General features: G+C 28.8%; 1 protein-coding gene across 1 annotated transcript in view; it reads left to right on the plus strand.

Moving 5' to 3' along the window:
- The first annotated feature begins 2,746 nt into the window (after window positions 1-2,746).
- The window catches only part of LOC143235647 (uncharacterized), a 69,366-nt gene continuing 56,691 nt past the window's right edge, over window positions 2,747-15,421 (plus strand). The window contains exons 1-2 of the mRNA XM_076473872.1: window positions 2,747-2,988; window positions 8,042-8,265. Of these exons, the coding sequence (XP_076329987.1) occupies window positions 8,168-8,265 (98 nt within the window). The 5' untranslated portion in view covers window positions 2,747-2,988; window positions 8,042-8,167. The remainder of the gene's footprint in view (window positions 2,989-8,041; window positions 8,266-15,421) is intronic.

Raw genomic sequence — 15,421 nt, forward strand, 5'->3', positions numbered from 1 at the left:
CCAATGACACCTTAACTTCTCTCTCAACTATCAGTGATAATTGTATGTTGTCTACAGTTTTTATAATGTGATTTTGTAACTCATAAGTATTACTCGAAGATTTTAAACCCATGTTTTCTTCTATCTGTCCATATAAATTGTTAAGTGATTCAAAATATGTAGCTGTGTATCTTCACAATGCCATTGAAACTGTTATTCTGGTATTTCTGCTTTCAAATAATTGACACATTTTCACAAAGAAGGCTGTTACAAAATTTTCTCTGGTATGAATGAGGTTTATTGAGCCCTCCAAATCTTGAAACAAATTCATTAATGACTTTCTTTGCTCCAGTTTCCACTTTCTATTTAGTGACATAATATGCTTTTGCTTTTGTAGAATAATCCATCATAACTATATGTATTCATTTTTTATTATTACTTTGTGACAGCAGACTAAGACCATTAACAGGAATTTTGTCAAGTGGTGGACTTTTTTGTTCACAGCATAGTTCACATGATTTATATCAATTCTCTACAGATCCTTAACATTCAACCTAATAAAAGGACAATCTTACTGTCTTCTTAATGCATAAGAATCTAGCTGTCATATTTCCATGTTGAAGCAATTCAGAATGTAGACATTGGGAAGTAGCAACTGAAGTCATGTTTCTGTCCATTGGTATCTTCCTATTTTCAACATAGACTTTCTTGTGGGCATAATGATTCCCATTGTGCCAAGTATATCATTTTCTTAAGGTTGTACGTAAAAACTGTTGGAATTGAGAGTTTTTCTACACTATTCTTGATCTACTGAATAATTAGTTTCAGACGCGTATCTTTTTTCCTCAACATCTTCAAAGTTGAGTGTTGCACCACGTTAGGTCATCATCATTTGTGAATATTCTCGCTTTGGCTATTTCTGCTGTAACATGGGTTTGTTGTCTTCACTCTCATGCATCCCACTTATCACAGTGCTTGCACACGTCCTTTATTAATAAATGGTTTTGTGGATAATGTATCAGTATTTCTATAACTGTTCAAAATGGTGCAAAACATTTAAGTTATACAGTTAAAGTTTATGGAATCAACTTGCTGTATGGAACTCCGAACTATAAACTTCCAGACACCAACTTTGATGCATCAAATAATAATAGTGTAGATGACGAGCTGTATCAGAACAGTTTTATAGAATGACTACACTGAGAACACAGTTCACGAAATCCCTTTACTTCACACAGATTGAGTCTTAAATAGGTCTGTGAATGCAATTTGTCTGCTGAGTATGTGTCCCAGGAAACTTGCTTATTAATGAAACAATTCACACTTTTTCTTAAGATTTTCTTTCTTCAGTTGTTTCAGAAATGTTATTGGCTCATCATAAGCACGAGCAAAGTTCTTCCTATATGCAGTGGCGTTTTATGGTTCTTCAAAGAAAGCATACACCATTAGCCAATGAAGTGTAGCGGGTTCATGACGTAATTCAAATGACTATACAAAAAAAAATTGCCGTAAGCTATTCCCAGAGGTAAAGACTGTTCTCTTTACTTGCTTCATTGTCTTAAACTTACTAATATTCTCTCTTAAAATCGATTACTGAAAAACATTTTGATCCAGACAAACATCCAAGGTAGATTAAATAATTGGCAGTTGCTGGAATTATTTTTGTGAATTTATACATATTTTTTAATCTTAAAGATTGATTCATTCTTCCGTAACAATTCGTAATGATGCACAAGGACTAGTAGTCGGATTTTACACCCCTTGTTATTTAAAGCCTTCGATTTCTTTGTATGTTTCAGCCTTTTTTTGCAAGTTGCTGTCATTAAGCCAACTGGCTTATTGGAGTTGCACTGCCAGTATCAATCTTATGAGGTATTTGTTTTGCCAACCTCATGAGGTCTGGTGGAGAAGTCGTCATTACATTCCACGAGTAAACGGTCTATAGCGTTAATCAGCTGTAACTCTGCTATATCTCCAGTAATACAACTCTTGTATACGAAATGGTAAAGTGTAATTAGGTGAGGATTTGCCATCAAACTTCCTGCATCTTCATCATAGATGACTACTTCTGGCGTTTTTTTTTTATGTGGAAGTACTACACATTCAAATATATATATATATATATATATATGTTCAAACATCTAAGCTCGCCCTCTACATTCCTACACCCAGTTACACTTCAAACATGTGGTCATCTATTAGTCAGTTACCTCTTTCTTTCTTTGTGAACCTGATGATCACCGAAGGTTGAAACGTTGTTTGCTGCTCTACATAAAAAAAAAAAAATTCTCAAACCAAACGAGCTGTTTTTACATATATAAAAGTATCGTGCATAATTATCGAAGTTTAGTTTCTGAAGAAGATTTTATGTGGTAACTCAACCACAGTTCATTAGTTGTCGCAATAAGGTTTTAATCTTTATCTAAAAATAGAGTTTGACGCAATTGTTATTTGCAAATCTTAATTTTAATGGCTATTTAACGGATAAACAAAAAACATTACATCTATAAAATAAATATTAATAATGATGTCAAGAAATAGGCGAACGTCATATTTTCTGTCGATTGCAGTGCGCATGTCTTTCTGTAGTACCTTGCCTTCTATTGGCTCTTGTGCGCATTACGTATATGTTCGTTAAAGTTTCAAAAGTAGAGAACAAGAAGATCGAACACAAGATAACGTCGTAAATTTTGCATAAGGAGTTTTATGTAAAAGTTTAAGGTATTTTATCGCATTAAATCGTGTTTTAATTTTTGAACTTTATTGCTTTTATTCTCAACTATGTGTTTTAGCCTGGGCATTTGTTAAGCTGTCTGATACAGAATTGAAAATACACGATAATTTTTAAAACTACTTTTCAACACGGATATCGGTTTCTTTAGAAGTGTAAATAAAAACACATATATGTGACCTTAGCTGTTGGATATTCGGAGCTGAAAAATTGCATTCATATATACTCATCGTTGAGAGAAAGGGTTCAGTTATAAATATTAGAAGTCTTCTGGATCGGTAAACAGTAAAGGCAAATTTCTTTTATAGTTATGATTATTAAGTTTAAAAGTAAGTCAATAAGGTTATTTGGTTCTCAAATAGAACTAATACTAATTGTTACTGTACGCGTAATTTGCCCATACTGTGACCCACAAAGTTTACTTAAGTTTAAAGATAAGTAAACAGTTTGGAAACATGTTAACTATTTAATGGACTGTGTTTTCGTAGTCGTACATGCATGTTATCGTCTGATGTGATGCATAGGTCCAAGAATATGTTAACCATATTTGACAGATCAGATCTGTTGATACTATGAGAAAACAATTTTTATTTGTTTTTAATGTTGATAAACGTATCAAGTTTGACTTTGGGATCATAAAGAAATATCAGTATTTGTATTAAGTCACTTATATATTTATTAACATACAAAACTGCACAGTGGTTTTCCGAACACCCTGTATTATATGCCATAGGACTTCTAGTTTCATGCATAGGCCAGATCTTAAAAATTCATTTCTGTGCATTGGACACCGATATAACTAATAATAGAACCAAACATGTTTAGTGTTAGTACTTTGACCTAATGTGTTAACTAGATTTAGATTTGGATGTACATAATAACAGCAGAACTTGTTAACATTGTACAGTTTCAGGTGTTGCTTTAAATTTTGCAGAAATAGATATCAGCCTAACAGTCACACTAAAGACTGAAACCCAATTGTTTGGGCATCCTATAAGATGAAGTCAACACTAGAAATCAGGTTTTGATACCTGTGGTGGGCAGACCAGAGATAGTCTGTTTTGCAGCTTTGTGCTTAACTGTAAACAAACTTTATCCTGATGGAACAAGCAAGCCCAAAATACAAGTTTTTTGTAATTAAACCTGAAATGAAAAAAGAATGGTGGAATCACATAACTTAGGTCCAAATACATTGTTTCTCATTTCTCCAATCCATCAACAGCAGGTCAGTTTGAGTTTTGTAAGTCTCCAGGTGCCCTCACCTTTTCTTCAACAAGCTTTCTTTATTGCATAATTTAAAAAGTTTGCATTCATAGTTTTAACACATGTAGCTAAATATTATTTGACTCTAATGTTATTTGTAACCTAACTTGACCATTAGATCTAATAAACCTACCAGAAACATTATTTCATTAAAACTCATGGTTACTACACTTTTGTTTACAATTTCAAGTTTAAAAAGTTTTAATAATCTTCATCATATATTTAAAAAAATATAAATAACATTTGTTTATATTTATCATGCTGCTATAAGTCAGCTTAATGAACTATTCTTTTTCTTTCAGTTAAGCCTAAATTAATGAAATAGTATTGAATCACTTAACTTTGGCTCAAGTACATAAAGACTTGGAAGTGAAAATATCTGTTTAGATTTTAAACTAAATTATTTGTGAATTGAGCTGTTTTGCTATTATATCATGGAAATTATTAATTAAAAACCACACTTCTAAATCAACACAGACACTAAATTGATAAATAAAACTTTAGTTTTTGCTTTTTAGACATTTTATCTTATTCTTTCAGTTTATGGACTAATAAAAAAATTGAGGTAATATATAACACCCTTTATGGGAGTGCAGTTTTACAAAAAGACACTGGCTTTTGTCTACAATAGATATGCTTATTCAGTTATGCAACAAAAACAGTACATCTGCAGCTATCATTTGTTGAAATAATATATGTTATAAATCACACCATTGTATGATTCATTTAATATTTTAGGTTTACAGCATAGCCAAAATTGTCAATAAATTTATGTTATCAGTACCCTCATGTGGTACATGGAGAATGTCTCACTGGATGATAACTTACCCAAATATTTTTTTTATATAGTCTACCATTTTATTTATTTTGTAATACTTTTATAAGACATCTTAAAACTTTGTTTGTTTCAAAGTAAAAATATAATTAGGTATGTAATTTAATAATTATAGTTTGTATTTTTCAAGATTAGAAATTACACTGTTGTAAAATTAGAAAAAAATGGTTCTGTTTCAATAAAACAGTTGTCAAACACATTTTTCAGTCAAATACAAGACTAAAAATTTTCAAAAGATGATTAGAAAATAAAAAAGGCATACAAAAAAAGATTTTGTCCAAAAGCAAAACAAAGACAATGATGATTCAATTCATCTTAAGAAAAACTTAGATCAGTTGTTCATAACTGAAACATTGTTCAAACAACTTGTAGAATATTTATCAAAATTAGATAAATTTTGGTTGTTGTCTTCATTTGATTACTTCATTCAAGTCATAATTTTTCACAAAGTATGCATCTTATGCTTTATCAAAGTAACATCATATTTTGGAAAAATATTATTTATGGATAGAAATGTAACATCAAAAGTTAGTTTGTTTTCAAGTGAGAGTCAGTACCATGGAAGTGAGACATTGTACTAGATCCCTCTCATGTATCACAATTTTTTTTATTTTTTTTTGCAGTAGGTGTGGCAAAAATATGTTATACAGACAGTAACTGCATACATTTTTCTGTGATTGCATTACAAAAAATATCCAAAATAACATATGGCCTAACTATGTGTTGGACATCAAGCATTGCCAAACCAAATCAGACAGTGGACAACATATACAGCATCAGTCGAAAGGAAATTTTATTTATATTAGGCCTAGATCTACATGTTCATAGCAGAGAATTCTCAGTGAATTCTAGGAATCATACAAACTAGGTTTCACATACACTAACAGTAATAGCACAATTTTTATAATACATACTAACACATGTATATGTGTTTGACATGGTCAGATAGGTAGGGCACTCGACTTACAATCTGCAGGTTGTGAGTTCAAATCCTCATCCCAACAAACATGCTCACCCTTTCAGTTGTGAGGTTATTTTGATATAAAAGTCACTCCCACTATTCACTAAAATGAGTAGCCCAAGAGTTGGCAGTGGGTGGTGATGACTAGCTGCATTCACTTTAGTCTTTCACTGTTAAATTAGGAAAGCTAACATCAATATTCTTCATGTGGCTTTGTATGAAATTATAAATAAACTAAACCATATATAATATAAAAAATAATGAATCATAACAAACAAATAACAGTACATATCAATATAAATTATCAGTAGAAATTTTATGTCAAATAATATGTAATAAATTGTGACAGTTAAAAATGTAATAGCCTTACATAATAATTTACTATATTAGAATATTGAATATAGTACTAAATGATCACTCTTTGTTTTGTGAATGTTATTGTTATTGTTATCACTCTGTGGTAAATAAGAAGATATTTACATTAATCCGTTTGTTAAATGTGCTTTTATTGCACTCCCTAACATTTTATTTTTTACAAGTGTCTAAAATGTTATAGTTTTATCAGTAAAAACACAAAATTTATCTCAAAGATGTAAATCCCTTGAAATTTGAAAAACTTTAGGTGCAGTTGACTATTTTTGGGGGTAAAGTAGGCTTCCTCATGTCCTCTGGAAAAAGAATAACTGTGGTGTAGAAAAATGTGCTTTTGCCTGTTGTATAAAATATTTTGTATGTGTATAAAATATGCCTGATGCTCTTAATTTATTCTGATGCAGAGGCATTTAAAATAATAAATGTGAAGCTAGATTTCTCATTTCATTTACGACTTATTGAAAAATTATTCCAGTTTTAGGGAATTTCACCCCTCAATTTGCCCTCGTCAAGGCTAAATCATGAGTGGTGAAATTCTCTGAAACTGGTATAACTCAAGTGACGAATGATAGATCGAATATTTGTAGGGACACTGTAGTTAAATAACATTTATAGTTGTTTTGGGTCTAAAGGGTTTTCTAAAATATCTAAAAAAGATTTACAGCTAAAAGGAGATTTTATTCAACAAACAGTTAAATTAGAGCCAGTTTTTATGATTGATTGGTCACCAATTACAGTTTGTCATTATCTTATTGAAAATGTAAACTGGCAGACATAAAAGACTGGTTAGTGAAGGTAGTGTTTGTTTATTTATTTTAGGAATTAATATTTGATTATTTTTTTTTTATGAGATTTGAGTTAAAGCAGATGATTGTTTGAAGAATTGTGACTCTAAGTCATAATATATTGATGTGGAGGCTATCGAATGCCATATGCAAGCCATTGATATCAAGGATACAGAAATTTCTATAAGACCCACGTTATAACACATTATAAATAGTGGCAAGAAGACAGATAAAAATGGGAAGAAAGCCAAAAGTAAAGTCAAGTAAAAGAATGTTTTAGTTAGAGAAAGGTTGGAATATGTGAGGCTAAATGTCTTGGGAATGAATAGCCTAATTGTTGATATGTTAACGTAATGTTAACAGTTTTCTGATACTTTAAGAGAATAATGTATTTTGTCAAGGGGTGTTATAAAGCAGTTGAACCTATCATTGTGGATTTTGACAAAAAGCAGACGACTATTTGGAAGTAGGCCTATGAGCAAATATAGAAAACATTTATTGGAAGTAGGATTATATGTAAAAAAAGCAGACATTTATTGAAAGTAGACCAATGTACTAGAAAGTAAACAAGTATCAGGAAGTTCAATATACAACTGTAGTAACTCACGAGATGGTTTAAGTGAACTGTACATCGATACTGTTGTGATAAAAAAAGAAAGACAAGAAAAGGAATAAGTGATTTAAAAACTGATAGTTTTTGAGTTAAAAATAGATTGACTTCTCATCTGAATTCTAAAGCAATTTATTTGGCCTAAGTAGTTCCGTTGACAAGAAGAGAACTGTATCTGAGATACAACTATAATAAACACCATGTAAAATATAAAATTTTTGTACTTGCATTTAACTTGTTTTGAATATATTACTTAAAAACAAGTGGAGTGTGTACTGTTCATTTATTGCTAATAAGTCATAGACACTTGTTCTAGAAGAATCCCCAGCCAAACACACCAATGTATGTACTTTAATATATACTAGTTGAAAAGTAAGAAAAATTTGGACATAAGAATACCAGATCTTCCTTACAATTTACTTTTTAATTTCAACATGGAACAACATTTAAAAATTACCATTTCTTTGCATTCTTTAATTGTTTTTATTATTATTATTTCTGTAAGATTCAGAGTCAGAGTTGAGTGTTTATTGGAGTGCTGAAGATATCCATTCTCAAACAAATGTTGACTCAGTCCTCAGTGACAAGTTGTCCATGAAAGGTGAAGTTATTGCAAGTGGATCAGCATCAGATGGTAGTTCTACTGAAGGACAGATTGAGGAATCCACAAAAGTATAATTACATAGGAATTTTTCTCATAATGGTGATGTACCGAGCTTGTATTATGTGGTATGTTCAATAGTTTATAAGAATTTATGAATCTGTTTATTACTCATTACATATTGTGCATGCTTATTAGCACTTCTCCAGTTTTATCATCACAAAGTAGTTAAATTGCTAAATTTTTCACTCAAAAACATCCACAAATATTGAAATTTCTCGTGTTTTAAAAGTTGCAATGGTGTATGTAAAAAAATTAAATCTTATTTGCAGTTTTTTATGTGCAGTTGTCATATGAATTATGTAGTTCAATAATTGACATATTGAATGGTGGAAGAAATTTGTCTTATTTGCATCTCAAGTTGGCTTGATTCTTTCCATCATTTTCTATACAGAATATAGGATAATTTTGATATGATTATATTTTGTATATTTATTAATAGTATAATTATTTACTGTGCCCCTTTGTGTATATAACATGTCTATTGTTTTTTATCAAGGGAATTGTTATTACAGATTAATGTACATGAAGTAATTTTTTTACATAAATCACTGAAATGCTTTTTTTTCAAAATCATTAACTATTCTGCAACATTTAAAGAAGAATTTTTTCCAGATTTTTTCTACATTTATGTCAGTTCAAGACGATCAAGATATACAATGTTTTTATACTCCGTTTACATCAGTTCAAGACTATAAAGATATACAGTGTTCTTATACAACATTCATATGATTTCAAAACTGTGAAGATATATAGTGTTCTTATACTACATTGATATCAGTTCAAGACTACCAAAGTTCACAATGCTCCTGTACTAAATTTATATCAGTTGAAGACTATGAAGGTGAACAATGTTCTTCTAGTAGATTCATATCACCTAAAGACTATCAAGATACACAATGTTCTTATACTAAATATATAATAGTTGAAGACTATCAAGATGAACAATGTTCTTTCAGTACATTCATATCAGTTCCAGCTTATCATGATACACAGTAATCTTATACCAAATTTATATCACTTGAAAACTATGACGATGAACATTGTTTTTATTCTACATTTGTATCAGTTCAAGAATATCAATATACACAATGTTCGTACACTAAATTTTATCAATTGAAGACTATCAAGACAAACATTTTTATCAGTTTAATACTATAAAGATATACAATGTTTTGATACTACATTTATACCAGTTGAAGGCGATCAAGATACACAATGTTCTCATACTACTTTTATCTCAGTAAAAGACGATGAACATATACAGTGTACTTATACTACATTTATATCATTTCAAGACTATGAAGATATACAATAGTCTTATGCTACATTTGTATCAGTTGAAGACTATCAAGTTTCACAATGTTCTTATTCTAAATTTATATATTTTTACAACTGTGACGATATACAATGTTCTAACACTACATTTATATCAGATACACAAAGTTTGCATTCCACATTTATATCAATTCAATACTGTGAAGATATACAATGTTCTTATAGTACGTTTACATGAGTTCCAGATTATCAAGATATACGATGATGTTTTGTTTCATTTGCATGAGTTCAAAACTATAAAGATATACAATATTCTTATATTTCATTTATATGAGTTTAAGGCTATCAATATATACATTGTTCTTATACCACATTTCTATCAGATACACAATGTTTTTATTCCACATTTGTATCAGTTGAAGACGATTAAGTTATACAGTGTTCTTACACTTTATTTGTATTAGTTCAAGACGATCAAGATATACAATGTTTTTATACTACATTTATGAGTTGAGATTTTTCAAGATAAACAATGCTCTTATGCTTCATTTACGTTAGTTCAAGTCTATGAAGATATGAAATGTTCTTATAGTACATTTATATGAGTTCAAGAGTGAAATGATATACAATATTCTTATACTATATTTATATCAGTTCAAGACTATCATGATATACAATGTTTTTCTACTCCATTTATATCAGTTCAAGACTATCAAAATATACAATGTTCTTGTACTCCATTTATATCAGTTCAAGACTATAAAGATATATAATGTTCCTTTATTATCTTGATATCATTTCAAAATTGTGACGATGTACAATGTTCTTATTCTAAATTTTTATGAGTTCAAGACTATCAAGACACAGTGTTCTTTCACTCCATTTATATCAGTTTAAGACTATAGATATAGAATGTTTTACATCAGATATGTCATTTCAAGACAATCAAGATATATAATGCTCTTTTGTTTCATTTACCTGAATTGAGAACTATGAATATATACAAATTTTTTATATGGAATTTATACAATTTCAAAAGTATCAAGATATAAAATGTTCTTATACTACATTTTATATCAGTTCAAGACGATCAAGATATACAATGTTATTATACTAAATTTATATCAGTTGAAGACTATCAATGTTGTTATACTACATTGTATCAGTTGAAAACGAGAATATGTACAAGTTACTTGTATTAAGTTTATATTATTTCAAGGCTGTGAAGATATACATTTATATTAGTTACCCAATGTACCTGTACTACATTATTATCACTTGAAGACAATCAAGATGTGCAATGCTCTTTTGTTTGATTTACGTGAATTGAGAACTTTGAAGATGTGCAATGTTTTTATATCATTGTTACTATATTTATATCAGTTCAAGACGATCCAAATCTTCTTCTTTTTCATGTGTCAAATCTGCGGCAGACATCGACGACCATGGCATGCCAGATTTCTCTGTTGTCAATCCTCCTTATCAACTCAATGTTGCTCATTGAGTTCTTGGTGACATAGTTATTGAGGCTGTCGATATATTTAGTTCTTTAACACCCTCTGCTTTTCCTCCCTTCTATTTTTCCACATAGCATTTGTTTCTCTATCCCATTCTTCCTAAAGATGTGTCCTAGAAATTCCATTTGTCTCTTTCTTATAGTTTTCATCAGGGACCTTTGTATCCTGCCAGTTCCATGACTTCCACATTTGTTTTTCTTTCAGTCCATGATATTTTTAGCATCCTTCTAAGGAAACACATTTCAGGAGCTTCTAATCTCTTCTCTGTATCTTTGTTCAGTGTCCAGCTCTCACAGCCATATAAGAGAACAGACCATACATATGATTTCAAGGTGTTAATTTTAGTGACATTTGTTATGTTCCTCTTTGTGAATATTTACTTCATTTTATAGAAAGTATCCTTGGACATTGCAATTCTTTTCTTTATTTCTGTGTCCTTTTTGCATTTGATGTTATAGTATATCCAAGATATTTGAAGCTTTCGACTTGTTAAATTCTCACGTCCTTGCCGGTTATGCTACATGATCTGTAGATTTCGTTTGCAGTCCGCAATGAGGACTGACATATATATCAGTTCAAGAAAATCAAGATATAAAATGTTCTTATACTACATTTTATATCAGTTCAAGACGATCGAGATATACAATGTTTTTATATCACATTTCTATCAGATTCTCAATGTTCTTATTCCACATTTGTAATAGTTGAAGACGATTATGTTATACAATGTTCTTACACTACATTTGTATCAGTTCAAGACGATCAAGATATACAATGTTTTTATACCACATTTATATCAGATACACAATGTTTTTATGCTACCTTTGTATCAGTTGAAGACGATTAAGTTATATGATGTTTTATGCTATATTTTTATCAGTTCAAGACGATGAAGATATACAATATTTTAAAACTAAATTTGTATCAGTTGAAGACTGTTATGGTGAACATGTTGTTATACTACATTGTATCAGTTGAAAACTAGAATATGTACAATTTATTTATATTAAGTTTATATTATTTCAAGGCTGTGAATATATATAATGTTCTTACAGTATATTTATATTAGTTACCCAATGTACCTGTACTATATTTATATCACTTCAAGACAATCAAGATATACAATGCTTTTTTGTTTGATTTACATGAATTGAGAACTTTGAAGATGTACAATGTTCTTTTATTATTGTTATTGTATTTATATCGGTTCAGAACGATCCAGATATACAATGTTTTTATGCTACATTATATTATAGTTCAATACCAACAGGATATACAATGTTTTTATATCTCATTTCTATCAGATTTTTAATGTTCTTATTCCACATTTGTTTCAGTTGAATACGATTAAGTTATACAATGTTCTTAAACTACATTTGTATCAGTTCAAGACGATCAAGCTATAGAATGTTTTTATAATACATTTATGAGTTGAGGTATTTCAAGATATACAATTATCTTATGCTTCATTTACATTAGTTCAATTCTTTGAAGATATAAAATGTTCTTATAGTACATTTATATTAGTTCAAGAGTGAGTTGATAAACAATATTCTTATACTATATTTATATCAGTTCAAGACTATCAAGACATACAATGTTGATATACTCCATTTATATCAGTTCAAGACTATAAAGATATATAATGTTCCTCTACTATCTTGATATCATTTCAAAATTGTGACGATGTACAATGTTCTTATTCCATATTTTTGTGAGTTCAAGAATATTAAAATACAGTGTTCTTATATTAAATTTATATCAGTTGAAAACGATAAAGATATACAGTGTTATTTCACTCTCATTTATATCAGTTTAAGACTATAAAGATATAGCATGTTTTACACCAGATAGGTCATTTCAAGACAATCAAGATATATAATGCTCTTTTGTTTCATTTACACCAATTGAGAACTATGAATACATACAATGTTTTTATATAGAATTTATACAACTTTAAAACTATAAAGATATGAAATGTTCTTGTACCACATTTTATATCAGTTCAAGACAATCAAAATATACCATGTTTTTAAATCACATTTATATCAGATACACAATGTTTTTATTCTACATTTTTATCAGTTGAAGACCATTAAGTTATATAATGTTTTTATGCTACATTGGTATCAGTTGAAGACGATTATTTTATATAATGTTTTTATGCTATATTTTTATCAGTTCAAGACGATGAAGATATACAATGTTCTTATACTCTATTTATATCAGTTCAAGACAACCAAGAAATACAATGTTTTTATACTACATTATATAATAGTTCAATACAAACAAGATATACAATGTTTTTATATCTCATTTCTATCAGATTTTGAATGTTCTTATTCCACATTTGTTTCAGTTGAATACGATTAAGTTATACAATGTTCTTAAATTACATTTGTATCAGTTCAAGACGATCAAGCTATAAAATGTTTTTATACTACATTTATGAGTTGAGGTATTTCAAGATATACAATGCTCTTATGCTTCATTTACATTAGTTCAATTCTTTGAAGATATAAAATGTTCTTATAGTACATTTATATTAGTTCAAGAGTGAGTTGACAAACAATATTCTTATACTATATTTATATCAGTTCAAGACTATCAAGACATACAATGTTCATATACTCCATTTACATCAGTTCAAGACTATTAAGATATATAATGTTCCTCTACTATCTTGATATTACAAAATTCTAACGATATTCAACTGATATATATGTCGTATAAAAACATTGTATTTCTTGATTGTCTTGAACTGATATAAATGTAGTATAAAAACATTGTATATCTAGATCGTCTTGAACTGATATAAAATGTAGTATAAAAAGATTTTATATATTAATAGTTTTAAAGTTGTATAAATTCTATATAAAAACATTGTATTTATTCATAGTTCTCAAATGATGTAAATGAAACAAAAGAGCATTATATATCTTGATTGTCTTGAAATGACATATCTGGTGTAAAACATTCTATATCTTGATTGTCTTGAAATGACATATCAGGTGTAAAACATTCTATATCTTTATAGTCTTAAACTGATATAAATGGAGTGAAGGAACTCTGTATATGTTGATCGTCTTCAACTGATATCAATTTAGTATAACAACACTGTATCTTGATTTTCTTGAACTCATAAAAATTTAGAATAAGAACATTGTACATCGTCACAATTTTGAAAGGATATCAAGATAGTAGAGGAACATTATATATCTTTATAGTCTTGAACTGATATAAATGGAGTATATGAACATTGTATGTCTTGATAGTCTTGAACTTAATCAAATGTAGTTTAAGAACATTGTATAACTTAATCGTATTCAACTGAAACAAATGTGGAATAAGAACATTAAAAATCTGATAGAAATGAGATATAAAAAATTGTATATCTTGTTTGTATTCAACTATTATATAATGTAGTATAAAAACATTGTATTTCTTGATTGTCTTGAACTGATGTATATGTAGTATAAAAACATTGTATATCCTGTTGGTATTGAACTATTATATAATGTAGCATAAAAACATTGTATATCTGGATCTTCTTGAACTGATATAAATACAATAACAATGATATAAGAACATTGTACATCTTCAAAGTTCTCAATTCATGTAAATCAAACAAAAAAGCATTGCATATCTTGATTGTCTTGAAGTGATATAAATATAGTACAGGTACATTGGGTAACTAATATAAATATACTGTAAGAACATTATATATATTCACAGCCTTGAAATAATATAAACTTAATATAAATAAATTGTATATATTCTAGTTTTCAACTGATACAATGTAGTATAACAACATGTTCACCATGATAGTCTTCAACTGATATAAATATAGTTTTAAAACATTGTATATCTTCATCGTCTTGAACTGATAAAAATATAGCATAAAAACATCATATAACTTAATCGTCTTCAACTGATACAAAGGTAGCATAAAAACATTGTGTATCTGATATAAATGTGGTATAAAAACATTGTATATCTTGATTATCTAGAACTGATATATATGTCGTATAAAAACATTGTATTTCTTGATTGTCTTGAACTGATATAAATGTGGTATAAAAACATGGTATATCTTGATTGTCTTGCACTGATATAAATGTAGTATAAAAACATTGTATATCTAGATCGTCTTGTACTGTTATAAAATATAGTATAAAAAGATTTTATATATTGATAGTTATAAAGTTGTATAAATTCTATATAAAAACATTGTATATATTCATAGTTCTCAATTGGTGTAAATGAAACAAAAGAGAATTGTATATCTTGATTGTCTTGAAATGACCTATCTGGTGTAAAACATTCTATATCTTTATAGTCTTAAACTGATATAAATGGAGTAAAGGAACACTATATTGATCGTCTTCAACTGATATCAATTTAGTATAACAACACTGTATCTTGATTT

This window comes from Tachypleus tridentatus, chromosome 12 (assembly GCF_004210375.1).
Source record: "Tachypleus tridentatus isolate NWPU-2018 chromosome 12, ASM421037v1, whole genome shotgun sequence".
Taxonomy (NCBI): Eukaryota; Metazoa; Arthropoda; class Merostomata; order Xiphosura; family Limulidae; genus Tachypleus; species Tachypleus tridentatus.